We start from the raw sequence: 27,243 nt of genomic DNA on the forward strand, positions 1-27,243 counted from the left end.
TGCACTGTTGGTTATGTTTGTATTTTTTTAATTGAAAAGTACTTAGTAATCCGAAATACGAATGCGTTGGTATTGTGGTTTTCTTGTTTTTGTTTTACAATTTATATTCTCTTTAAAAGGTATTGGTAATAATTTAGCAAACGTTTTCTGGCAGCGTGTTATTTTGTGCTTTGTTTATTTTTCATTTTTGGATAACTTTTCTCCTTTGTGCTATGATGTGCGTATTTTAAACTTTAAAATACGCACATAACTCTAACCCTCCGATTTTCGTCTTCTTCCTGTGACGTGAAAGTTCTTTAATTTCAAAACCGGAAGCGGAAGTTTTTCCTTGCTGAAAGATTTATTTGGGGGCCGGATTGAGAGTGTTACCTATTTTTCATACTTTAGGTAAGTAGAGAGTTCATTTATAAAAACAGCTCTAAGTCTAGATTGGTGGTGAATGTCACTTCTCTGTGCAGGGGTAAAATAACCCTGACGTTTATATTTTCTGTAGGTCCGCAATGTTTGTTTTAGATCTGTACTGCGTCTTCTCCGGCGACTTCGATTTGCGCAGATTGCGTGGTTGATCGTTGATAGTTCATTTACACGAGGTTATAATTATTCGAATCCCTTTCAGTTTTGTGTGATTATTATATGCTCCGAGTTTTGCTACTTGGAATTAAAGTTACTTGTTACGTTAGAACTCTCGTAGACTTCAATTTGTTGGGCGAAGTAAAGTTGGTGTTCTTTTTGGTGCCGAACGACGCATTATGCCTTCTTAAAATCAAAATCTCTAAAAACTTAGTTAGGCAGGAAATATAAGTACTAGAGCTGCGTAAAAGGGTGTTTCTAATTTGTCTTCCGTTTCTTTTTCTTCACTGTATTTTAAGAAAGAAACATGTATTGCCGTAAATATTATGCATTGAGTTTGCTGTGTATTTATTATCTCTTTCCTGCCATAAAGTGAAAATTTGTTCTCTTTTAAAATGTATGATGAAAATGAAAACCTAAAATTATGAATGTTTGAAGATCCTATCACAGGCGATGACTTTTCCCAGGCATTTTGTAAATGTTTATACGTATACATTTTCGTATCATTTCCCAAATGTGTTCTGTTTACAGAATGGATGTGGATGTGAAGACCAGTGTGGTAAATAAAAAGCCTAACAAAGAAGCACATTTCTGTAAGGTGAGCATCTGGTAGCACTGCCTTTGCACATACAACTTGATGGGGACAGTCGTTGTGTATTTAGTCTTGAATTCAGCAGCAAAAATGAATCTAGTATATAGTGTTTGTGTAAATAATGCAAAATGCACGCTCCAGCAGAGCGTTCAGTGTTTGCCTTCCAATATATAACAATATTTTAGAGAAGTGGCAGATAGTGATTTGGTGTTTTATCCTCCTGACTGCTGTGCACCTGACTGTCAGGTACTGTTTTTTTTTTCTTCATGTTGGATTGAGGATAAAAATGACCTCATAGGCAAGTCACTTAATGTTCCAATGTACATCTGTATCTGGGTGGTTTGAGATTTGATCCAGTATTAAATTGAATGTGTTTAGCAATATGCTGTATAATGAAATCTGGTTATTTTTCGCCTTTCACTTGTTCAACGAGTTTGGTCAGCACAGGAATTCAATAATAATCGCATCTTGTCAAGTTAACTGCAGGTCTGTTATTTGATTTTGAGATGTCTAGTTCCTTAAATAAAAAAAGACTTATGCTTGAAAATTGAGAATGTCTTGTGTGAAAACAGAAGATTCCGTTCTTTTCAGCACTTTTTTTTCCTTTACTGTAGTTATGCCTTATATACTGCACATCAGCCCAGGCCTTGCAGGAGCATTGCAGGGGCGCTAAACACCAGAAGGTAAGTGAATATAATATTTATGCTGTCTGAACAAGCGTAGTGAATATTGTTTCGCTTCCCTAGCTGTGTGAACGCGCAGTTAAGTTTTGAATTCGGCTGGTAAAGACGTATTAAAGCTGCTATGCCCCGAAGAGGCTCATGTGACCTTTAGGGTCTTTTGTATCTTTGTACTTGCGTTCTGCATCTGTTCTGGCAGTTGTTCCATTGCAGTAACGCGGAGATCATTGTGGTATCTACAGCCGCTCCTCCACCAGAACGCTGAGTGGGAGACTGAGGCAGAATGGAGCCATCAGATGCCACTACGCGTTCTGCCCACCAGGCAGCTATGCCACATCATGCATGTGGTGGTGGCAAGCTGTTCAGGAGCCATGGTTCTCCTTGGTGTCCTAATTCCTGTCCAGCTGCGTTTACTGACCTGGACCACCAGGCAGTCTGCCCCTCAATTGTATATCATGTGCAGTTTCTGATGTGATAGCTATGTACAGGTAGTGGACAAAACAATTGGAAATCCCAAGGTTAATATGGCGTTGGGCCACCATGTGCAGACAGCGAGGTCTGTGTGTGCTGTGGCGGAGAGTCTACCAGTGTGTGGAAATCTGCAAGAGGGATGCATTTTTCCACAAACAAGTCAGTCAACTTATGCCGGGTTGGTGGAGGTGGAAAAACTGCTGTCTCAGATGTCAGTACAAAATATCCCATAAATGCTTCACTGGGTTCAGATCTGGTGAATGATCAGGCTGTGATATATGGATAAGCTCAGCGTCCATCAAACAACTGGGCGACCAGAGGTGCTCTGTAGATGGGGGATTTGGGCATTGTCATCCTGGAAGACACCATTCCTGACAGGAAAGAAAAGCTGTGACGCATCGTGAAGTGAAGAATATCACTCTGCACCATGAAGTAGTGATTAGCACTGACCTTACTTTCTAAGGGAATGGACGTATCAAGCCATGCCAGAAAAAAATTACCCCCCCCTCCCAGCATTATGATCTAACTGTATCTATTTCTCCACTTCTCAGTAGTCCTTTGCCTTGGCTGTTTGCACCACAAGAGTCACAAACGTGCAATGCTGGTGCGATGAGCAATTTATGCAATGGTATCCTGACTGGTGTCTGGCTCTCGGGAGTTCTTGGTGGGCCAATTCTGAGGAAGCTGGCTTCCTGTGCTCCGGGTTAACGTTTGCAATCTGCAGTTGCTCATCTGTGTTGTCTTGCACTTTGGATTAGTGCAGGAACATCACGATCCTGGAGAGTGCTCTCCTGTCTGCTGTTGTGCTTTGCACCAGGCCTGCTCAGCGTTTTCCTTCATGGCATTAAGCACCTCATATACAGGTGCTTCCATTTTTTTTTTGCCCACTACCTGTATGTTTTGGAAATTGATCAGAAATCTCAATACTGACTCTTGTGGTGCCCGTCTGAGTGCTTCAGAGCTTAAATCATCCTCCTTTTTTTTATTTATACTTTTATTACCCGTTGCACGCTGTTGACCACAGATGTGTGGCGAGTGTCCTGATTACATACTGCTTTTTCCTGTTCAGTCCATGATCATTGTGCTGAAAATAGGACCATTGTGTTCTAAGGCTCACTTGGAGTAGCAGGAAAAGCTATGCTTCTAAGGAGGCCCTGTAGCCCCTATCAGCACATGACTCTGGAGAGTGTGAACTGCTTGCTGTTGCACAGTTGTAGGGACGGGTTCCTGGAGTGGCTCAGTCCTTCACTGATGCAGCGTGCTTCAGTTCAGGTGATGGTGGTCTGCTTGTATAAAACAAGACCAGTCCACAAAGGGATGTTCATAGATAAGAAAATTCTGTCTGTCATGTTTCTAGAACTGGTTAACTTGTGTTAGACCAGTTTAACTGATAAGTCTAGGTCATTGCATCTCATTTCTTTAGGAATGGGAGCTGTCCTCACATACTTCTTTGAAGAGGCCCTGAGCACCTAGAACCTGCTGGTCCAGAGAGCCTTTTTCTTCACTTAATCTCATGCAGTGCAGCTGATCTGGTGCATAACAGTGGGTGCTGTCTTGCAGCATTCAGTGAAGGGAGGCCTGTCCTACTTGTGTTGTGCTTTCTGATCTTTTGGGTTGAAAGCACTATACATATCTTATTTCAGGCTGTGTAAAAACTCCCAGCCAATTATTATATTCTCATTCTGCGAGAGAGAAATGGACTCAAGATTTAAACGTTACTGCTGAATTCACTCTTGAAATAGAGCAAGCAGTTAAATATACAAAACCAAACTTCAGATTTGTTACATGGTGCCTTGTAAGTCATGAAGTAACTCCTTATCCTTTGGTGTTTAAATGTCTTTTTTGGATCATTTGTAGTCTTATTTTCCAAGATGTCCCTGACAAAATGAGAGTGATGGAGTTTAGGTTCTCATCAGTGGACCTCTTGCAGAACAGAGAGGTGCAGGGTAAGATAAAGAGTTGTACGCTGTATGGGCTGAAGCCCACCGTTCGCTGATGTTCTCTCCCAGTGAGAGGGGCTCGGCTCGCTGTTAATCTGTGTTGTTCACTAACAGCTGTCTTGTCTTTTTCTTCTCCCTGATGGTTAAAAACACATCCTTTGACAGAAAAAACAGCAGCTCGGTGAACCAGGTAAGTTCATGATAAGACCAAAATAATGTGCTCTGGAAGCTGCTGTCACACCTGCAGGTTCCTCTTGGAGAGGCGCTGTGGGTTTATGGCCAAGCTGGAAGAGTTTGTCCAGCTTGAGAGGGCCTGAAAGGCTTGCCATAAAAATATGGCTCGGAAGAGAGTGAGCAGGATTTTCGATGCCTCTCTTTGACGGTCTTGCCCTCTCGTGGATTTGCTTCTGTTTCTACTCGCGTATGGTAGATGAGGACTCCTCACAGATGCAGCTGTGAAAATGTTTTTTCCTCCCTGTAATACAGGGGAAGTAAATGCTGCATATTTCAGGTTGGCATCCGGTTTTATCTAATTTGCTGCTGATAAAACTGGGCCCAAAACCTGCTGAGAAAACAGGTTAAAAAAATCAGTTTGAACTGAATGGATTACAAGGGTTCAGAGCTGAACCAGTTTTGTGAAAGATGGCTACTCTTTTTGGCATGTAATAGGGTTTCTTCCCTGTTAAGACGTCTACCCACGTCTGATGTTCTTTAAGCTGAAGTGTATACTAAATAACATTAGGAATCGCAAATCTGCTTTTTTAGAAACTTCCCAGTGTGCATTACGGATGTCCGTGATGTTCAAATGGGACTGCCTGTTCCTTCAGAGAAGATAGTTATCCTAATGCAGGACCACTGTAGCTCTGAAAAGCACCCGATCGTGGGCACAGCTGGATTTTGGTTGGCAAGGTCAGCCGGAGGCCGAGTGGCTTTGCTGATGCCAGGACAGCCCCCTGCAGGCTTGGCGGCACGCAAGCAAGGTGCTCTTAAGTACTTTGCTTTCCTCACTATTAACCTGTCATTGTTGATGGTTGTCATCCTTCTACTTCGCAGGCTGTTTCTTTCTGCAATGTGATCTCTGTCGCTAAGTGGCATTGATGAGTGAATTCTGTGGGGAAGCGTGTGCGTTTCCGGACTCCCAGGCATTTCCAGGGCAGCTGAGAGATATACCAGCGTATCCTGGATCTGCCCTGGGATTTCTTCCCAGTGGGCTGTGCCCGGTACATCTCCAGCAGGAGGTGTCCGGGGGGGCATCCTCAGCAAATGCCCAAGCCACTTCAGCTGGTTCCCCATGATCTGGAGGAGCAGCGAGTCTAGTGCGCAGCCCTCCTGGATTGCTGAGCTCCTTGCCCTGTCATGGAGAGTGAGCCCAGAAGTCCTATCGAGAAATTTCAGTCCACGTGTACCCGTGATCTCATTCTTTCAGTCGCTACCCAAAGTGCGTGATCATGGGTGATAACTGTGACATAAATTGACCAGAAGAGGAGCTTTGTCTGAAAGCTCAGCTCCCACTTCACCATGGTTCAGTACAGTTTCTGCATGATAACAGCTGCTGCACCGATCCACTGGTCAGTCTCGCGATCCTCTCTCCCCTCGCTTATGAACAAGTCTACCCTGAGATCCTCTCTCTCCAGGGGAGAACCATGTTCTCAGATTGGGAGGTGCTGACCCTCGTCCTGGCTGCGTCACACTTGGCTGTGAACCTCTCCAGTGTGTGCCAGAGATCACAGTCAGATGAGCCAAACAGGACAACATCATCCATAAATGGTGTTATATTTTAAAATAAGAAAGAAAATAGGTTTCACGATCTCTTGACAATCTTAAAAATCTACTTTTGTTATGATTTCGATGATATTCCTGTGGGTTTTGTATGTTCTCCCCACGTTTATGAGGGTTTCCTCCTCTCGCAGTCGCAAATCATACTGGTAGGTTAATTGGCTTCTGGGGAAAACTGGCCCTGGTGTGAGTGTGTTCATGCCTGTGTATGTGTGTGACCTGTGATGGATTGGGGTCCTGTCCAGGGTGGACCCTGCCTTGCGCCCTTTGTTTGATGAGATCTGGCTCACCCGCAGCCCTGAATATGAAGAAGCAGTTAGAAAATGTATGGATGGATATCCTTAACACCCGTGACATAATTTCCATGCCCTTCGGCAGCAACGTAACCTCTTCGTGGAATGTTAAATGAGCTGTCAGGACAACTATAGTAGCTGGAAGTCACAGGACAGTTTATATGAAGGCTGCAGAGGCTTCTCGCTGAGTGGCTTTTTGTACCACCAATACTGCAAAGATGCCCAAAATGTGGGGATGGGATTGCAGACAGGGATACTGTTATACAAGGCATATGTGCGTGAGGAAAAGCAGAATCCACTAGGTCTCGCCATTGCATCAAGTGTTTCATGATGTGTTGATGAGACTGTCACCTATGTGAAGGTGCAATTCCTAGAAAGTGTCGAAGCTCCTGTTCTTCAGTTCAGATAGGCTAATGTATCCCATAGTGCAGCAATGGAATTCAGAGAGGCATTCCTTTTTTGCCATCCTCTTCACATGGAAATGGTGAAGAGCTTTTTTCTAAAACTAAGACGGTTTTGCGTAAGAGCGTGGCACGGGGATGTTGCTGTGGTCTTTGCAGTGAAGGCGTAATGTGAAGGAGTGGACTTGTATCAAAAGGAGGGACTGGCGCAGTAGCTCCAGGTGTCCTTGTTGAATCCACACAAGTGGGTGCCAGGACACATTCTGTCCGTTCTGCTTCAGAAAAACATGAACTGTATGAATTTGTGCCACATTCATTGAAGGGTTTTTGCCATGTTCATGTGAAATGTTGGCGCAAGTGGTGGGAAGAGACCCCATTTGCTTTTAAACTGAAATCCGCTGATCTGCTGCCTTCCAAGGCAGAGGAAAGTTGTAATGAGCTGTCGCACATTTTGCAGAGATTTTGCTGGTCAGAGACTTTTAATGATCCTAGTTTTGCAAGTTAACGGAGAGTGTCCTTAACACACTCATTCTTTTTCTGTCCACTTATCTATGCACTTAAGGTTTTTGAGCATCAAATACAACAAAAAAAGAGTAACTATACCTGTTTAATATTGAGCATGACTTCTTTCTCTCCCTTTCTGCACTTTACCTCCTAATTTCACTATTTTGTGCAGCAAGGAAACCCCCCCCACTAGAGTTGGAGTGATGGATATTATACTGGATGCTCATGGAGGGTTATTTAAGCTACTTCCATTTTTACTGTTTTGAATTTAATACTTCTAGAACATATAATGATGGGTGATCAGATATCTTATTTATGCTATTAATAATTATAACTGTGGGGCTGCAATCATTTCTATAGGTCTGGGAGATTCACTATAATTTGATGAAGTTGGAGAATGTAGGCTTTAAAAGATGCTCACAGTGAACATAAACATGAAATGGAATATAGCTGCTATCTAAAATGTAATTATCTGATAGATTAGGTGTTGTGAAACCGAGAAAACCACAACACTTACTGAGAGTTCAGCTTTAACAGTCCTGCTCTTAAAAGCTTAACTCTATTTGAATACAGTTTTTCGCATTTTGTGTGGACACTGACACTGCATTGTCAACCATACATCCCTGAAACTGAAGCTGTCATGTGCCATACAGGTGAATAAATCCTGTGCTCACCTAGTGTCGGTGGTGTTGTAGGCCATTAAAGTCCGTGTTGCTCCCTTCTGACTTCTCTCTGTATTAATCCTTCTGCCATTGCCCAGGCTCCACGCGCCCAGGAGTAAATGTGAAGTCTCTCCTGGACAAGATATTAGTGACCTGCACTGAACCCATAATAGGTGAGATATTGGAATGACTTGTGGGTGTGTGGAGCAGAGCAGTATTTTAGTATACTGGCAAGGAAATTATCTGCAGCAATATTTGTGGGCTGACTTTTAAGGCTTTTAAGTAGCATACTAACTGTGGTCCACTTGGAGAAGCTTGTAGTTTCTCTGGATAATTTAAAACTAGTGTTACTATGATGTGCAAATATTTCATCTGATTTCTCCTAAATTTGTCTTACATCAAGGCATCTGTTTTACACATGCAGAAACCTACAGTAGTTTTATACAGTATGTGTGTGTGGTACAAGTAAATGTTACTTGAGAGCCATCTACCCATACATATTCATTTTATACCACCCCTACAAGAATCCACACAACTATACCAGAGCCCTGTAAATGTACACCACCGGCCATTCACTTACATAACTTACAGTTACACATTCATTTTTTATTAACTCAGTTATTGATTGAGTGGTTTGAATGAGGAATAAAAGTATTCCTCATTTTAAAAAGCCTTCACTGACAAACTCTAAAACATCTGTTTGAAGGCATTATTTGATATTGATCATGAGAGGGATCAGTGGAGTTACTAACAGCTAGTCTCAATATACTCCTTATATAAGTACTTTGAAAACCCTGCTGAAGTGCCTGTTATGTTTTAATGCTTTAATGCTCTTATTTAGCGTTGCTTTTTTTTTTTGCCATTGGCAGGCCTGCAGTATGTGTGGGAATACCGTAGTCCCAGCAGGACTGTGCAGCCGCATTACCAGTGCAGGCTGTGCAAGGTGCAAGTTCTGAAGAGCGAGATTATAGCACACATTAAAGGCTGGAAGCACTGCTACAGGTATATGGTAAGTGGTCACCTTGAAAAGTCTTGTGCAAAAATTCCACCAGAACAACTCATGTCAAAGTTTTGTTAGGTTTAAGTAGAGATGGGCACAATTTTTAGATCCTTGAACAAATTATTTCCTAGATGGATCCACATTCTGAAATAATGTTTATTGCAGCTTGTTTTCAATGTAAAACAGAACAATGACATAACCTTCTTTTAAGGCTGTTTTCAAACTGAAGAATATGTAGATAGAATTATTGTATTTTTGTGAACTAAACATAGTATAAACACAATTCTGGCAATATAGAATTATGTCCAGGTCTTCATTCAAGAATCTTGATTTTTGTAGCATTAGGTAGGTTGTCAGCTGAGTCCAATGTGAGTTTTGACCCATACAGCATTTTGGGAACTGGGTGGGTCTTATTCTGATGCTGCACGGGTTTGATTCCAGTTTTGATCTTAACTGCCAAAGATCCTTGAGTTTCAGAGAATATGAAGTATTATTTTTCTTGCAGTCAGGAGTACTGTGTTTTTGTTCAGCTGGTATCTGAATGGTCTATAGTTTTTAACATAGCTTTGTCAATTGTGCCTTCACTATGATTGTTGCACCTTTGCAGGCCTAACCCATTTTCTTTTTGACTAGATCTTGATGTATTTGAATGGCACTGTATGGCAGAAAGCCTTATTATCCCATTTCTCACTTTTTTTCTGTTTCAGAAAAAGGTGCACCCTGACATGGTCCCGTTTGAAGAAGACAAAGCAGTGGAAGATCCTATGGTTCGCAAGACCATTAAAGAATCTGCTGGCGAAGTGGAGAAAGCTGAAGGAAGGGGGAAAATCAAGGTCTCAGTTGCCACCTGCTGGTCAGATAGTGCAATCAGGGTTGTCGGAAATGAAGCTCGGTTTTGTACTGTAAAATGTTTCTGAGAAGGTACACAAAATTCCTTTGAGCGCACAAGACTACACCCCGTTCATAACAGAGAAACAGCACAGTTTTCGTACTGGCTGCCAGTCTGTATCGGGTGAACTCCTCTGGCCTCATGGTTAGTTTCCAATCAGAAGGAATGACACTTTTTTATAATATAAAAATCTGCTGAGGTCCCAGTCACTGTGCTGAGTTTTTCAGTCATAAGTGACTAGGTGTGCATTGGCTCCCTTGATTCTAAAATAAAGGCACTGCACTGTAGTCCTTTAAACAGGAGTCATTTGTCAGCCTGTGAATTAGCTCACAGTTCACTGTTGTTGAATGTGTCACTTGTGATTATTCAGGATAATGCTTTTCATTTCTTAAATACCTTTGTAATGGTTTGTTTTGTAGTTTAAATGCAGTAGAAAATGGGATTGGCATTATAAACAGTGATCCCTCAGGTGAAGGGTGAAATTTAGCTTCATTTTCAGATGAAACTCTTAACACTATGCTGACTGAGAGGGTGCTGTAAGCATTCCAGTTCTCTCTGCATTTTTCTGTGTTGTACCTAGAATTTATTTGTACTTATTATTAAAAACTAGAAATATCCAGAGAGAATATTTATTCCTCTCTCTGAGCCAATGGATTGCTGCACAGATGTAAGAGATCCCCATGTGAGCCTCACATACACATGTATGCAGGTCTGTGTCCAGGTGCGTCTCAGCTGAGCAATAAAAACCACAGCACTGAGTGTTAAAAGGTCACTTCCACTGGGCCAGAAATGTCATTAACAAGGTATTTCCTTCAGGCTGTAGCCATGTACTGAGAGAAAATCTGAAACAGTCGAAAGCTGGAGTAATTTACATTTTTCTTCTGACTTGGTAGAATTTTTTTACTTGTTTTCCAAAGCAGCATCTCCTGATCGGTCAAACTCACTCCACCTGGATCTCTCTTAAAGGCTTCAAGTCTTAAATTTGGCCTGTGAGGAACACAGTTGTAGTTCAAAAGTTACTTGACTAATAGAATTCAATTGTGTATTTCACTTTTTTATCCAACTTTTCATTATCTAATATGATGAAGCAAAGATGTCGGCACATCTCCTCTTCTGTTGATTCAAATGACCATGACTACATAACACCCTGAATACCGAGAGCACAAGTGCTTCTTAAGCCACCTCATTGGATTGGTTACTCTGCACTTATTACTCTGCATTTAATTTATTTCAAGATTGAATTTGCAAGTTGTTGGCAGCTGAATGGAATGTTTGTGTTGCAGGTCCTAATGAAGGAACCAAGTGAGGTGGCAGCTTTCCAGGGAATGCGTGAGTTTCTATTATCATTGCTGCTAATAGCTGTATTTAGGTATTCTTTGCACTTGTTTTTGTTGTTGATAGGTTGAAGAAAAACTGGGATAAATCCATTTGTGCAACCAAAGTAACAAGTCAGAGCAATAGACATTGTCACTGCATAACATAATTGACAGACTAAGTAATTCTGAATAAAGATTCTCCCTTTACTCATACTAATGTTGTGATTGAAATAAACAAAGTACCTTAATTTTCTCCGAACAAAAACAGTTACCTTTTGTTGACCTCATTAATTTCCTGAGCAAAATACTGTTATTGATGATTCTTAAATATGCCAGTGTGAGTGCGTAAAGGGGTGATATTTGAAAAGTGTTTATTCCCAACCCCCCCCCCCCCATCTCGAATTTGATCTTTTTCCTCCCATCATGTGTTTTTGGTACAGTTTCTGCCGTGAAGCCAAGGTCAGCCAGACTGGGAGGCCAAAATCAAGGTCTGTAACTTGTTTTCAGAAAACGTTTGTAACAGCAACCGGGCTGAAACTGTGCGGGTTGGCATCTCACAAGGTAGCTCGGCCACAGGCACAGACCAAACGTGGGATCAGGCAGCACTTCATTAGAAATGAAGGAGAAACGAATCAGGATGTGTTATGTCTTGCTTTTGTTCACTACTGGTGTATCAAGTTCTTAAAGGAGTGCAGTGTTTTTTGCAGACATGTCTTGTGTATGGGATACTCTAGATTTAAGTTCTATCCACACTCTTAAAGGTGCCTAAAGTCATTGTCATCCACATTACCATATTCAAGAACCAAACTAGTCTTACCAGTTCCAGGTGTGGTTTATCAAAAGTGGAAATGCTGCAAAACTGACCTTTTGTTCATCGGCATATTTCTGCATAGTCATTCCAAATGCTAGTAACGGGCGCCTCCAGGAGATAAATATTTTCTGCTTCAATTTATTGTTCATTATTTCAAGGAAGACCATAGAAGGAAATGCTGAAATCAAGGTTTTGATTAATGTGAGAGATCCAGCCCTTCAGCAGAGCTTCAGAATTCAAAATGAAATGCTTTCAAACCTGGTCCTGGGTTTTTCAGGAAGCCATAAAAGTTGCATCCATCTTTACGTGGCTGTAATGAAACGCCTGGAGAATGGTGGGATCTGAAGGACATTCCGATGTCCAAAGCATCAACATGAATGTGTCTCTGAAATATTTGAGCTAACGGTGTGCTTTAATCTTAACTGAATGTGACATGGCTGCAGGACCACACAGTTTAGGTTGTGGCCTCACCCCTCTATGGCCCTGGCTAAAGATTCTTAGCTTGGATCCCTTCTGTTTGGAGTTTGGGTTTACAGCGGGTTAAGGTTCAGCAGAAGATTCCTCCCAAAGGAATGACATGACAAAACCTGGTTAAATTTAACCAGCTCCTTTAAATTATCGCCTTTTAAAATGGGGTTTGATCCCTGGTTCCTACTGGCAGATAGAACCAGTTGAATCGCTGCATTCTAGTCACACTTGAGATCTACTAGATGTTGTGAGTTAAAAAGCCAGATGAATTAGGACGTTTTCAAGTGCTGTGTTCGGGACCAGTTGTGCAGTGTAGACAGGGTGAAAATCAGTGAGGTATTTGGACTCGCTTGGTCTTGTGCTGTTCCTGGAAGTAATGCCATATGCAATTCCTCAGTCCCTGTTGTACTATTTGTGCTACTTTGGGAGATGGATGAGTTCCTGTGGAACAAGCGAAAGAAAAAGGGAAAGGTCAAATAGCACCATAGAATGAACAAATCTTTTAGCAGATTGAAGTCCTGATGTATAAACAGCTTGGCCGTGGGATCTCCCATGTAAATCGGGGTGCTTGTGGTCACACTCAGTTCTCGTCTTATTTTGTGGCAGGGGAAAGATACCCCCCTGCTTTTCCAGACCAGGGGTATCCTGCTGAAAACCCTCAAGGAATCTTTCCTGACTTTCCTGGGAGAATGTATTCGAATGATATGCCAATGGGAAATGATGATTTTCCGATGAGGGGGCATCTGGGCGACATGCCCCTTGGGGGGTACCCCGGTGATGGACGGATGTATGAGAGCGATCTTCCTTCACGGGAGCTCGGCGCTGGCCCCCAGCAGCGCTACTGTGACGATTTCTCCAGCGGCGGGCGGTGTCCTGAAGGAGGCCCTCCGCTGGACAAGAGAGTGAGAAACGATTATGAAGCCAGGCCCTCCAACATCATGAGGAGGTAACGAGCTGAAGTGCACTGCTTCGGTGGTTTGTGTGTTCAGGTTATGTGCTGCTTGTCTTTACAGTGCATTGCCTTCTTTAACAACTCAGATTTTAAAACTGCCTTAGTTTTTAAAAAAGGGTTCAATTGAAGATGCCTGTTTTAAAATCCATTATGAGTCTGACCTTCCTGACCCAGAGTCCTCTCTTTAATGCAGGGAATTCGAGAGCTTTGCTGGCAGGAGACCAGAGGGCATGCATTTTTCTCAGGTAATAAATACCGGGGAGGAAAGACCACACACTGTGAGAATGTGTTCTGTTATGTTGGCATGCACTGTATCTGAAGAATGTTTGCGGGTAATTTGTCTTAATTACAGCTAGACTGACTTTGTATTGATGAACCTTTGAACAGTGGTGATACGTTGTCAATATTATTCTAAACAAAACTGAACATCAGAAGAGTAAAGGTGCTCAAGACAAGCGAACTTCTGCCTGATTTTATTTTGTGTCTTCACGTCAGAATGAAGGCCCCTACTCAAGAGCCTCTGAGAAGAATATTCCAGCTACTCTTTTTGAATGTCTGGTATGTATCCACTCTTATCATGGAGAAGGTTAATAAAGTTCCAAGAGACCTGAGGAAACATCTCTTGCCTCTTTGGAAATTGGTTAAACGTTTTAATATAAATGTTTTATTTGCTTTTGTTTATTACTAATATTTATACTCCCATCGAGGTGCTGCAAATTAAACTGGTACGAACCTGTGACGTTCCAAAAGAAGTACCCAGTCGTTCTGTGAGGCCTACACAAGATAGCAGACACAAGCATTCTTCTACTTGAAGAAATATAGCTTTAGCAGGGATTTGGGTAAACTAGTGCATATAAGCTGCAGAAAATGTATTCTGTAGCTATCATGTGGTAGTAGCTCCAGAGGACTGTAAAAGCTTTTAGGTTTGGAGGTACTTTGTTGGCTAAAAATCTTTCTAATTGAAGTTTGACATTCTAGTTAAGCTGACTCTGCACTATCTGCAGTGAATGCAGTTGAAAATTTGATGTATTTCTGTGTCTTGGGAGTAATCCTCCCAACTACACCAGTTTACTGTAGAATAAAAGAAGTCTGTCTTGAATGGAGTCCAAGGGGATGGGAGTTCTGTGGAATCATTATTATCATTCATGAATTAAAGAATCCATGATAATGAACAAGCGGCTTCAGGTAGTCTAGGCTTTCAAATGGATCTTGAATTTCATAGACTTTTTACGTTCTTGCTCCTTCAAAACTGTATGTTTGGAGGCCAGACGTTGATGTCTATATATAGTCTCTATCATCTGAAACTCTCCTTCAATACCCTCTGTAGCCACAGTGAGGTTTGGAGTTTTTCTGGCTCAGAGGGAAGAGGGACACGGTTGTATGAACACCAACCACTTCTGACACTAATGTGGCTCACCTTGCACAGCCTCCATCTCTCCACAGACCAGGCTTACTGTATTGATTGTTTGCTCCTGTAAGTGTAAATATATATGTATTAAGGCCTGGATAAGCTCAATCTAAGGTGAGAGCCAAGAAAGCCTTTATGCCCTTCTTGCTTGGTCGCCTGTATAGAGTTTCGTAATCCAACCACATGTCATCATGGAACTCCACTGAATCCCTTTCCACAAGCACCATGGCTATATACTTTGTATTAGTGTTAGTCCTACAAGCCCTTGCATTTCATTTTGGTTGATTTTATCTGTTTCATACAAGGGTTTGGCATACCTGAATATAATATCCATTAACCTTTCTGTGGCTGATAGACCAGTTGTAGAACTGTATTAGAGCACTTTAAAAAAAAAAAACCTGGGATCCCATCCTATCATTTTCATCACCCTTGAGATGCTTTATCACTTCCATGCTTCTTCAAATTCCCTGCCAACATTTCCAGCACGTAAAGCTTATGTATCTGTTTCAATGAACTTTACTTTGCAGTTATTTCTGAGCTTCTACTTCTCTGAATGTTAAATATGGGGTGTTTTTCAGCTGATTGTTTTAACCTGTTTTCTGCAGGAGAACTTTCGTATCGAAACCGAATCTGATGCGCAGATCGTCTTGAAAGTGACCCAGAAGCTGACTGATGTGCTGATGGAATACAGGCTGAGGACTATGTCCGCGGTGAGAGAGCAATCCAGCCAACCAGTGCAGAGGGAGGTGGTAGATATAGGTCTCCCTGGGAAAATCGATTGAGCCACTTGCCTTCTGTGGAATCCGTTATTTCTGAGGCAAAATTATTTCAAAGCCAAAACATCATATATGACCAACATTTTATAAAATGTCATGCATATATAACATGCTATGTGGCATATACAGAGACAAGAAAAAGTTTGTGAACTCTTTGGAATTACCTGGATTTCTGCATTAATTACTCATAAAAATGTCGTCTGATCTTCAACTAAGTCACAATAATAGACAAATGCTATCTGCTTTAACTAATAACACACAAACAATTGTACTTGTTGTCAATATTGAACACATCGTTTAAACATTCACAGTCCAGGCTGGAAAGAGTATGTGAGCCCTTGTATTTATTAACTGGTAGAACCTCCTTTAGCAGCAATAACCTCCACCAAACGTTTCCTGTAGCTGCTGATGCGACTTGCACTCTTAGGGTAGGAGAAATTTTAGGCCATTCTTACTTACAAAACTGTTTCAATTCTTTGATATTTCTGGGATTCCTTGCATGAACAGCTCTCTTCAGGTCATGCCACAGCATCTCAATTGGGTTGAGGTCTGGATTCTGACTTGGCCATTCTGTTGTTGATTTACTCCTGTGTTTTGGGTCATTGTCTTGTTGCATCACCCAACTTCTATTAAGCTTCAGGTGACGGACAGCTACCCTGACATTCTCCTGTAAAATGTCTTGATACAATTTTGAATTAGTTGTTCCCTCTATGATAATAAGCTGTCCAGGCCCTGAGGCAGCAAAGCAGCCCCAAACCATGATGCTCCCTCCACCATGCTTCACGGTTGGGATGAGGTTTTGGTGTTGGTGTGCAGTGCTTTTATTCCTCCAAACACTCCAAGCGTTTCTGCCAAAGAGTTCAACTTTTGTCTCATCCGTCCACAGAACACTGTCCCAGAAGCGTTGTGGAACATCCAGGTGGTCTTTTGCAAATTTTAGACGTGCAGCAATGTACTTTTTGGAGAGCAGTGGTGTCCTTCCATTAACACCAATTTTGTTCAGTGCTTTTCCTATAGTGGACACATGAACAGAGACTTTGGCAAGTTCAAGAGATATCAGCAGGTCCTTTGCTGTTGCCCTAGGGTTCTTTTTCACCTCCTTCAGCATTGCACTCTGCGCTCTTTGTGTGGTCTTTTTTGCAGGACGCCCACTCCTAGGGAGAGTAGCAACAGTAATGAATTTCCTCCGTTTGTAGACAATTTGTCTCACTGTGGATTGATGAACACACAGGCCTTTAGAAATGCTTTTGTAGCCTTTTCCAACTTTATGTATCTCTACTATTTTTTTTCTGATATTTCTTTTGATCGGGGCATGGTTCACATGAAAAGCTCTTTCTTGAGAAGAGCAGACTCTGTCAGTACCCAACCTTTGTGTGCCTTTTTTATAGGGCAGGGCACTTCTAACCCACACCTCCAATCTCATCTCATTGATTGGAACACCTGACTCCAATTAGCTTTTGGAGAAGTCATTAGCCTAGAAGTTCACATTCTTTTTCTAACCTAGACTGTGAATGTTTAAACAATGTGTTCAGTACTGACAAGGAGTACAATTGTTTGTGTGTTATTAGTTTAAGCAGATTGTGTTTGTCTATTATTGTGACTTAGTTGAAGATCAGACCACGGTTTTATGAGTAAGGCAGAAATTCAGGCAATTCCAAAGGGTTCACAAACTTTCTTGCAACTGTATGCACTGGTTTCACCGGAGAATGGGTTCTGCAGAACCTTCAGCGGAATTCCACAGAGAGTAAGTTCTTCTGTTCTGTTTCTCAGATGGCAAGCAGCAAGCAGTCCTCGGGTCCTGGAGAGTATCCATCCTCAAGAGTGGCTGGCATGGACAGATACACAGGTACCAGCAGCAGCCTCCATAGGGATAAACGAGTTCATGAAGCACGGGGACGGATCCTGCATGTAAAAAACTCACTGCCTCAACTCACTTAGGACCATATCTGTACAGTTGGTGTTTTAGGTGGAGTGTAGATTTTAAAATCAGATTGTGGTTGGAGCTGATTGTATAACTATAGAGCTAGTTTTCCCACATACCGGGTCATGGATTCTGTTCTAAAGAAGCTTTGTATTTGACAGAATAGTGTAGTTTAAATGGAAACGCACAAGAACAAATGAAGAAATGTAATAAGCATAGTATTGCAACACTTGAGATGAAAATAAAAGGCTAACCATATTTTTGTTTCAGGGCTTTGGGCTGAAACCTTAGGGTGTATCTCAGCATTTGCTGCGATGCCATTCTGGAGGTAGTAGAGAAGTTCTGTTTGGTCATGACCCACTTTTATTTTTATCTTCTTCTTTAGGTCACAAATGCCTATGAAGATCGTGGCACGTTCTCCCCTGTGTCAGCAGCTCATCCAGGAGATTAACACTAAGACCTGCTGGAGTTCAATCTCAGAAAATGAGGGGAGACTGAAGACTGGCTGCCACTGTTCTCTTTCTTAATACATTTATTGTTACATCTTTTGTTCTTTTTTATTGTTTTTTAACTAATTGTTCGTGGTCTGTTTTATGACTTGGTAAAATGCTACTTTGTGCTGGTAAATATTTTTTGTCAACATTAAGTTCTTGTTAGTGATTATTTCAGCACAGGTATTGATAAATAAAAGTTTGGCCTTTCCCCTTGTCTTGTTTGCAGTGTCATTAGTAAACAAGGTAAAGATTTCTGTTTAGAAGGAATAGGAAGGTTTGTTATAGTGCTATTTATAATAATATAATAATAATAAACTTTATTTTATATAGCGCCTTTAAAGGTGGCTTCTCAAAGCGCTTAAGAAATCACCCTCTGAAGAAGTGGGGATCTAGCATGGAGTTCCTGGGGTGTTTTGTTCTACCAAACCACTTAAAGGGTTAATGCAAGTTCTATAGTGCTTTCATTATTCACTGTTAAATACAAAATATTTGATGGTGTATTGCCCACAAAAGACTTTTCAGTGGTATTTAAATATATGGCATTGAAAAAGCAATTAGTAAAAATTCAACAAAATGCCAAATACTTCATGCTTGAATTGCGAAATACACATTCACTCACTACATGAAATGTCACTCTCTGAACACCAGTTTCTGCAAAGTTTTTCTGACGATCATTATGATATATGTGCTATATATGCTTACCTAATACGTAAGGCAGTAAATGGATAAATTCATGTAGTACTTTAGGTGGTCTTAAATTTCTTTAATAGTTCATTTTTTTATTTTCTTTTTGTAAGACGTAATGATTCTTCTATACTAAGTATTGTTAGAGTTTTAAACTCCATTGGCATGGACAGTTAATATCAGACACTTTCACTCATACAATCTGCTATAATTTCCTGAAACGGGATTAATCACAATTTCAGTTAGCGTTGACAACAGGCATGTTGTAGGACTTTAGGACAAAACACGCTGTCAAAATGCCGAAGGTACCCTTGGATTGTTTCAGTTTTATTCATGCCATTGATTTTTTTTATAACTTGAAGAGTTCTACTAAACGTGTTGTGCATTCTGTCCTTGGAATATAAATCCAGGTTAATATAAAATAATTGTACTCGACTGTACTAAAATTATTGATGGATTTCTTGGTTGCGATTATGTCCTACGTATTTCCTGCAGTTCAGATAAGGTATTCAAGGGAGTAGATTGCCAAATTATTTCAGATGAAGAGATAAGAGTTACGATCAACTAACAGAGCGAAATACGTGCCAGCCTCGAAGTCCACGTATTTCACAGCATACTCTCACTCCCTCTTATCCCAGTCCTAACAACATACGTTTAGTGAATAGATGCAAGAAAAATCGTCCAAGGCAATCTGCTTCAGGTAACAGCAAAACCCGTCGCGTTAAAATGACGTAATTTGTTTCGAAAGACCCAACTTAGTCTGTATTTAGTGCCCATTTTAAACTCTGTATGCTTACACGTTTAATTGCTACTGTAGAGTTGTGGTAACTTAGTAATTGCAGTAAAACGCTAAAACCCTTGTTTAAATGCAAAATCCAAATGTAAAGAATATATTGTACCTTCGCGTACGGTAGTCCTTCGTTCAGGCAGTAGCATGGCGTGCTCAGCAGCTCTGTAATCAATGGAAGGGCAGAGTTGTTGCCACATGAATTGTGAAAAGTGGAAACATTGAACTGGATAGACCTAAGCGTTATCTGCAAGCGGGAGATATAATTCGTGAGTTTATATGATTAAAGAACTGTACCCTCTGAGCCGGTACTACAGTTTGTTTTCCGGGACTGCCTAGTTTATTCAGGCTCTATTAGCTTTCTTCTTGTAGGATGTCGAGAGACCCAGAAAACAATTCTTTGGAATTTGTTTTTCTTCCTTTGTGGGAATTATGCATTAGGGACATAGTCCTGCGATTTTAAAATGAGCTATTAAGTTTTTAAACTTTTACTGTGGAAAATCATAGTTACCCGATTTGCTTTAGAGTTTTCGGTGTTTTAAGCCAAACAGATTTAATTTGATTTATTGAATCGTAACTGCAAACGCACCAAATACTTTTGTTAATTTTACTGAAACGTTTTTATTGCCGGTTCAACTATGGCCTAAAGTAATTAAGGCATTTCTAAGCGTTCCATGCATGTTGCTTTGCCTTGGTATTTTATTTCTTTTGTTGAAGGTTGGATAGGTTATGAGTGGTAAGCTGACAATTGTGATTGAAAACACCGGTACAGCAGCCCGTGAAGTATCTGCTAACCTATTGCCTATCTGTTCTTACTTTTTGGAAACGTGTCCTGTCATTTTGGACTCTTGATTTTAAATTTATGGGTCCCATAGCACAAGTGCAGATGGGCAATTTAAAGGGAACATCCGTATGGCAGGTTTCAGCAGTAAGCTGGCATTTAATGGTTGGTTTCTCGTCTTTCTCTCCCCCAGTTTCTCAACATGACCAAGAAGAGGAAGAGGCAAGACGATTTTCAGAAAGTCAAACTTAAGGTTGGGAAAAAGAAACCGAAGCCTGACAATGTGACCAATGTCAGCTTCAAGACCAAGGGCATCCATCTCCCAGAGCAGCTGAAGAGCAGTGAGTCTGGACCCACTACGCACAGACAGCTCAGCATCAAGGTAATGCACAGACCCGCTTCTGTAGGAGCAGACCAGGAGCAGAGGGTCCATGCTCCAGACCAGGCAAACTCCTGTTGCATCAGCACAGGACAGGCGCAGGGGCTCATACAACATCTCAGATATGTTGACTCAGCCTGACTTCATTGCTTCCGTCGTTGCATCATGGCTACAGCCAGCAGTCATATCACCCTGCAACTCCCAACTGGCAGCCCACTAAAGCTCAGCAGGTGTGAGCCTGGTCAGTACCTGGATGAGAGACCTCCTGGGAAAAACTAAGGTTGCTGCTGGAAGAGGTGTTAGTGGGGCCAGCAGGGGGCGCTCACCCTGTGGTCTATGTGGGTCCTAATGCCCCAGTATGGTGACGGGGACTCTATACTGTAAAACAGGCGCCGTCCTTTGGATGAGATGTAAAACCGAGGTCCTGACTCTCTGTGGTCATTAAAAATCCCAGGGCGTTTCTCGAAAAGAGTAGGGGTGTAACCCCGGTGTCCTGGCCACACTTCCCATTGGCCTTTACCAGTCATGGCCTCCTAATAATCCCCATCTATGAATTGGCTTCATTACTCTGCTCTCCTCCCCACTGATAGCCAATGTGTGGTGAGCGTACTGGCTCACTATGGCTGCCGTCGCATCACCCAGGTGGGGCTGCACATTGGTGGTGGTGGAGGGGAGTCCCCATTACCTGTAAAGCGCTTTGAGTGGAGTGTCCAGAAAAGCACTATATAAGTGTAAGCAATTATTATTATTATTATTATTATTATTATTATTATTATTATTATGAGCAGACCCTCCTTATTTTCCCAACGCAGCTGCTGCTTTGGTGACAGTGCCTGTTGCGTTTGCTGGGCCCGCGTTTCCACGGGTGACCGTCTCCCTCCTCTTGTCTTGTCAGGACCTGCTGTCCCAGCTCCACCACTACAGCGGGGGGGTGAAGCAGGGGGCGCTGGCGGGGCTGAGGGAGCTGCTGGCCAAGAACCCCTCCCTGCTGGACGCCCACCTGTCCAGCGTGCTGAGCGAGGCCGCCGCCGTCTTCACCGACAAGGAGCCCGGGGTGCGGGCGGCCGCCGTGCGGCTGCTGCGCTTCCTGGCCCCCCGCGTGCCCGCGGAGCGCGTGGCCCCCTTCTTCCCCTTGCTGGGCGCCCACCTGTCCTGTGCCATGACGCACATCGCCGAGGGCATCCAGGAGGACGCGCTGCAGGCGCTCGACGTGCTGCTGGAGCACTACCCTGCCCTGCTGGCCGCTCGCTCCGCCGTGTTGCTCAAGAACTTCCTGGAGCTGATCTCCCAGCAGCGGCTGTGGCGCCGGGGCAGGGGCGGCGAGGAGCGCAAGGCGGCCCCCTGGGCGCTGTCCGTCAGTCCTGGCCGCAGGGTCACCTCCCAGCAGTGGAGGCTCAGTGTGCTCACTAGGTACTGCCGCGGAGCTCTGTTCCGGCTTGAGTAGTATTAACCTGCCAGCAGCCATATCACCCTGCAGCTCACAACTGGCAGCCCACTGAACCTCAGCAGGTGTGAGCCTGGTCAGTACCTGGATAGGAGACCTCCTGGGAAAAACTAAGGTTGCTGCTGGAAGAGGTGTCAGTGGGACCAATAGGGGGCGCTCACCCTGCCGTCTGTGTGCATCTTAATGCCCCAGTATAGTGACGGGGACACTATACTGTAAAAAGGCGCCGTCCTTCAGATGAGACGGAAAACGGAGGTACTGACTGCCTTTGGTCATTAAAAATCCCAGGGTGTTTCTTGAAAACAGTAGAGGTGTTAACCCGGCATCTTGGCCAAAGTTCCCCCTGGTCTTTACCAATCATGGCCTCCTAATAATGCCCATCTATGAACTGGCTTCATCACTCTGTTCTCCTCCCCACTGATAGCTGGTGTGTGGTTAGTGTACTGGAGCACTATGGCTGCTGTCACATCATCCAGGTGGAGCTGCACATTGGTGGTGGAGGGGAGTCCCCATTACCAGTATAGCGCTTTGAGTGGAGTGTCCAGAAAAGAGCGTAAGGAATTAATTAACTTATTGGGCTGATGCTTTTATCTAAAGTGAACTGTGCTTGTACGCAATTGTACATCTGGTAATTCAGTAAGGAAAACCTCTAATGTCCTGAGTACAGTTCTGTCTTGGAGTATCTACCTGTTGGGAGTTTGCATGTTCTTCCCATGTTGTCGTAAGTCTTTGCTGGGTCTTACCTCCCATAGATCTGCAAGCTACGATTGGTTTGCTGTCCTTTCTGGAAGGCAGGGCAAGGTAGTTGTTTCTAGCTCATCCTTTTCTGGTTATGTGACTGTAGTAAAACTGAAGCAAGTGAAGATGCTGGTTCAAATTGTTGAGTCTCCTCTGGGGCATTCCTGATGCACTATTGCCAGTAATACTGTTGCCAGTATCTCTAAATTTTCAACTAATGATTTTAGCCTGGTGTCACGGAAACATTTTCGGGGTAATGTGTTTTTAAGAGCAAGATACTTTATAACTTATGGAAGTATGACTACTAATTAGCTCCAAGCGTTTTATACTGCTAGAAAGCAGTCTTCTGTTTGGAAAGCACTTTGCCTATATAAGTTAAAGTACAGCTGGGCATTAGTGCCTCATAGCTAAATTCGACCAGTGAGGCGTGCATATATTTACAATTCAGAAAGAAACATGCATCAGAAGATATGCATTTTAAATTTTATTTAATCTTTTAAAAGGTAAAAAGGTAAAGGTAATCTTTTAAAAGGCAAAACTAACCCCAACAGGAATGCGTAGAGCTGCCCTGTGTTACCAGGCTGTGTGTATATTTTCAGGTGATGAGACAGAACTGTACTGGTATCTGCGTTGTGTGTTTCCAAATAAGAAAGTTAGTAAGAATGGCTTGATTTGTACTTGCCTGTACTTGATTTGTACTTTTCGGGCCTGGCGCTCAGCGTGGTGTGTGTGTCTCTCCAGGCTCGGGCCTGGTGCTCAGCGTGGTGTGCGTGTCTCTCCAGGGGCCTGGTGCTCAGCGTGGTGTGCGTGTCTCTCCAGGGGCCTGGTGCTCAGCGTGGTGTGTGTGTCTCTCCAGGGGCCTGGTGCTCAGCGTGGTGTGCGTGTCTCTCCAGGCTCGGGCCTGGTGCTCAGCGTGGTGTGCGTGTCTCTCCAGGGGCCTGGTGCTCAGCGTGGTGTGCGTGTCTCTCCAGGGGCCTGGTGCTCAGCGTGGTGTGCGTGTCTCTCCAGGGGCCTGGTGCTCAGTGTGGTGTGCGTGTCTCTCCAGGGGCCTGGTGCTCAGCGTGGTGTGCGTGTCTCTCCAGGCTCGGGCCTGGTGCTCAGCGTGGTGTGCGTGTCTCTCCAGGGGCCTGGTGCTCAGCGTGGTGTGCGTGTCTCTCCAGGGGCCTGGTGCTCAGTGTGGTGTGCGTGTCTCTCCAGGCTCGGGCCTGGTGCTCAGCGTGGTGTGCGTGTCTCTCCAGGCTCGGGCCTGGTGCTCAGGGTGGTGTGTGGTCTCTCCAGGGGCCTGGTGCTCAGCGTGGTGTGTGTGTCTCTCCAGGCTCGGGCGCTTCCTGCAGGCGGTGGTGGAGGAGCGGCCTGCGGAGGAGGGGGCTGGGTCTCGGGATGTCCTGGACGTGGGAGAGAGGGAGGGCGGCTGTGGGAAGATCACACCGGTGGAGCTGACGTGGGAGGAGCACAGCTTCGGGAAGGGGGCTGTGCAGGTGTATGAGAACGCGGGGGCTCGTGCCTCTGTGTGCTCCGCCTTCCGGCTCAGGTAACCCCGCCCAGTCACCTCACTGCACACACCTCATCATCACGTGGAGCGCAGGCCTCCCCTCCCAGCCTGACCTCCATTAAATCAAGACAGAGAGCGTAGCGTCTCAGCGACCCTTTTATTTTACCTGAAAGAGCGTTCACTTCTTAATCCCTTCTGGTTTCAAAGCACGATCTAATGGGTGGTGCGAGACACCCTAGTAAAGCCAGGCCTTTTTTAGAAATAAATATGCTCTTTGTGTTTAAATACTGAAAATTATTTCTTATTTTATGCCAGCAGATTATTCATTTTTTTACTTAAATTTTACTAGTTTAGCAAAAAGGAAAATGGCTTTTGAATCAGTCAGTTCCTTAAGTGATGTATATTTACTCAGTGAATTTTGTTTTAAAAAATATTTTCCCGTCTCACATTTTGAGTTGAAAATAAAGTGGGAAAACTGTTTTTTAAAGGTTGTTTTTATGATATAAAGGAGTTTTCTTCCCTTTCCTACTTTTGTTAGAGATTGTGAATGTACAGTGATGTCAAAATCATTCTGTATTTGTACAATCAATGTTGAAAAGCTGTGTAAGAGAGAATTTATTAATTGTACCTTTTATGGAAACATTCTTGGACTTTATTAAGTAAATTCAAAGAGTGCAGCTGTAGACTTTTTTTTATTAATTAAACTAATGTAACTTGGCAGTTGTGCAAAGAATGACTTTGCCATAGGTTTTATTATGATATGGGTCTGGTCTTATGCCTCAGTGGGAAGCTCTGTGTTGTTTGTACTCAAGGCCCGACACAGAGCCTGGGACCGGGTTGGAAGAAGGCCTGACTTCAGTTGAGACGGTGAAAGGCTTTGCGTCAACGCTAGTGCCCCTTCTGCTGGAGGTGTGGGTAGAGGCCTCAACGAGTGAGCAGGGCAGCTCTGAGAACGCACACCTGCTGCACCCCGAGGCCATGTCGCTTATGTACCAGGTCCTGAACATCCTCCAGCTGCTGCGCTGCCTGGCTCCACAGCGCCACGACCAGGCCGAGCTGGTAAGAGCCCTTTCACACCAGCAGAGCCTCTAAAATGCTATTTCCTACCTGTTTCTTAATTTTGTCTGGCCTATGGGGAGTATTTCTAAAAATAGACATTAAAATATATTTTAATGAAAGTATCCATGTATGAAGTGCCTCAGTGCAACAGGCAACGTATGTTTTAAATTTTGTGCATATATTTGACCATTCCCCCATGTCCTTGTAATTCATGCAGAATATTTAGTCCAAATAAAGGAAATGTTTATGTACATTTTCAGCACAACATTTGATTAATGTGTCCCTCCTAATCTGGTACTATTCATAATAATTGAATTGGAAATGACTTATTTATGAGTAGTGCTGTAATAAGAAGAATACTTTATTGCTTTTATCAAATGTTATTTTTAATGAATGTGTGCTATTTACTAAAGTTTGGAATTTTCCTTAGTGCACTTTTCCTTGGAGAACTTCCTGGGGGATGAGGGCAGCCCCGGATGTGTCTTGCGCACCCGTATCTGAGTTTGGCAGAGGCCCTGCATGTTTCGGCTGCCATTCGAGACGCTGCTCACTCTTGTCACCCTATGCTGTTTTAGGACGCCTGGTTCCGCAGCACCTACCTCAGTGACTTCAGACAGCACTTCATGAAGAACTTCCCTTACGCCCAGGTGGAGGTGGCTAAGCACAAAAAGAAAGGAGAGAGCAAGAGGTACGAGCCTGTACTTTGGAGGTTTCTCTTCAGAATTGAAACGGTGCACCCTTTGCATGTGCGTTTCCGTGATGGACAGAAGATTCCCATTCCGTAGCAGTTGGATCCACGTCAGGTTTTTTCTTATGCGCTGCAGGCTCCTCAGTGTTTTGAATCTTGTTGGTTTTGACCCCACTTAAAACGCATTCTCGGTATTGTTCTTCCCACTTTTGTTTTCTTTAGCTTCTTTGACAGATGTCTACATTTCATGACAATAAGTTGATGGATAAGATCTACTGCTTCTTCAGCTCTTTTCAGAAGTTGACACAATTTGTGATCAGCGTCATCAGCTGTATAATATTGCTGTATCACATCTATATCCCACCTCGAACCCTGTGCTAGTCAGGGTAGGCTCAGGCTTAACGTGACTGTCTGAGGGTAAAGTCATTATTAAAAATGGATGGAGATTTTTTTTATATTTATGAGGACCTTGCTATTCAAAGGATTGGTGAATATCTTCTGTCGTGCGAGGTGGCATACAGCTGTATCCAGTATTACCTGAAACAGAGGTGCATTTTTTCAGATACGTGCAGTTTCCCGGCCTCTGCTGTGGATGCGTTTACATGCTTTGTGATGTGCTTGCGGTGCAGGATTAAGCAGCAGGCGGCGGCGGCGGCGGCGGGAGACGCTGGTGTGGACCCGCTGGCCCTGAATCTGACGCTGTGCCAGGTCATGGCGAACCTGACGTCCAGCGCAGACGGCCGCCAGGATGCGGACTGGCTGGGGCCAGTCAGGGCGTTTGTGAGGGAGAGCCTGACGAGTGGCGTCCGGCTGGGTGCCCGGCACCTGGCCAACCTGCTGGAAGTGGTGTGGAAGCTGGTGCTGACGCAGAGGAACAAAGGTGGGTGAAAAGAATCCAACTTTGTGATCTGGATCGCCGAGCCAAGCAGCTACTGGGTTCTTCACATCGTTTGTATCTGTTTGATTGGTGACGCCTCCACATCAGTTGTTTTTGCTTTGCTCTTATTGCAGTGTAGTACATGCTCTGTGACTCGACACTGAAACCTAGGACCTGTCCTACTGGTAGTTTTTATCAACCTTTTATTTCTTTTGGCCAGCTCTTCTATCCAACGCTTCCTACAGTGGTTACAGCTATCTGTCTAATATACAGTCGCTGAATTTCTGGAGTCATCTAGATGAAGTACCCTTGAGGCTTGAACCCACAATCCCTCTGACCAGGAGTCTAGATCTCCAAATTGAATAACTATTTAAGAATAAAGAATTGAAT

The 27,243-nt window shown here is 43.4% G+C and overlaps 2 protein-coding genes across 2 annotated transcripts in view; both read left to right on the forward strand.

Moving 5' to 3' along the window:
- The first annotated feature begins 33 nt into the window (after positions 1-33).
- LOC107078603 (uncharacterized) lies at positions 34-18,138 on the forward strand. The gene is made up of 15 exons (XM_015357254.2): positions 34-387; positions 1,102-1,168; positions 1,777-1,845; positions 4,419-4,443; positions 7,988-8,062; positions 8,759-8,898; positions 9,597-9,722; positions 11,062-11,107; positions 11,535-11,582; positions 12,980-13,319; positions 13,519-13,570; positions 13,821-13,883; positions 15,339-15,443; positions 17,280-17,355; positions 17,816-18,138. Exons 2-15 carry the CDS (start codon positions 1,103-1,105, stop codon positions 17,830-17,832), a joined length of 1,248 nt encoding a protein of 415 aa, XP_015212740.2. The 5' UTR covers positions 34-387; position 1,102; the 3' UTR covers positions 17,833-18,138.
- A 1,353-nt stretch (positions 18,139-19,491) lies between these two features.
- tex10 (testis expressed 10) overlaps positions 19,492-27,243 on the forward strand; it is a 38,965-nt gene continuing 31,213 nt past the window's right edge. The window contains exons 1-7 of the mRNA XM_069194998.1: positions 19,492-19,664; positions 20,370-20,558; positions 21,451-21,965; positions 24,053-24,268; positions 25,042-25,288; positions 25,864-25,976; positions 26,606-26,856. Coding sequence (XP_069051099.1) covers positions 20,379-20,558; positions 21,451-21,965; positions 24,053-24,268; positions 25,042-25,288; positions 25,864-25,976; positions 26,606-26,856 — 1,522 coding nt within the window. The 5' untranslated portion in view covers positions 19,492-19,664; positions 20,370-20,378. The remainder of the gene's footprint in view (positions 19,665-20,369; positions 20,559-21,450; positions 21,966-24,052; positions 24,269-25,041; positions 25,289-25,863; positions 25,977-26,605; positions 26,857-27,243) is intronic.

Source organism: Lepisosteus oculatus, chromosome 10 (genome assembly GCF_040954835.1).
Source record: "Lepisosteus oculatus isolate fLepOcu1 chromosome 10, fLepOcu1.hap2, whole genome shotgun sequence".
In the NCBI taxonomy this organism is placed as follows: domain Eukaryota; kingdom Metazoa; phylum Chordata; class Actinopteri; order Semionotiformes; family Lepisosteidae; genus Lepisosteus; species Lepisosteus oculatus.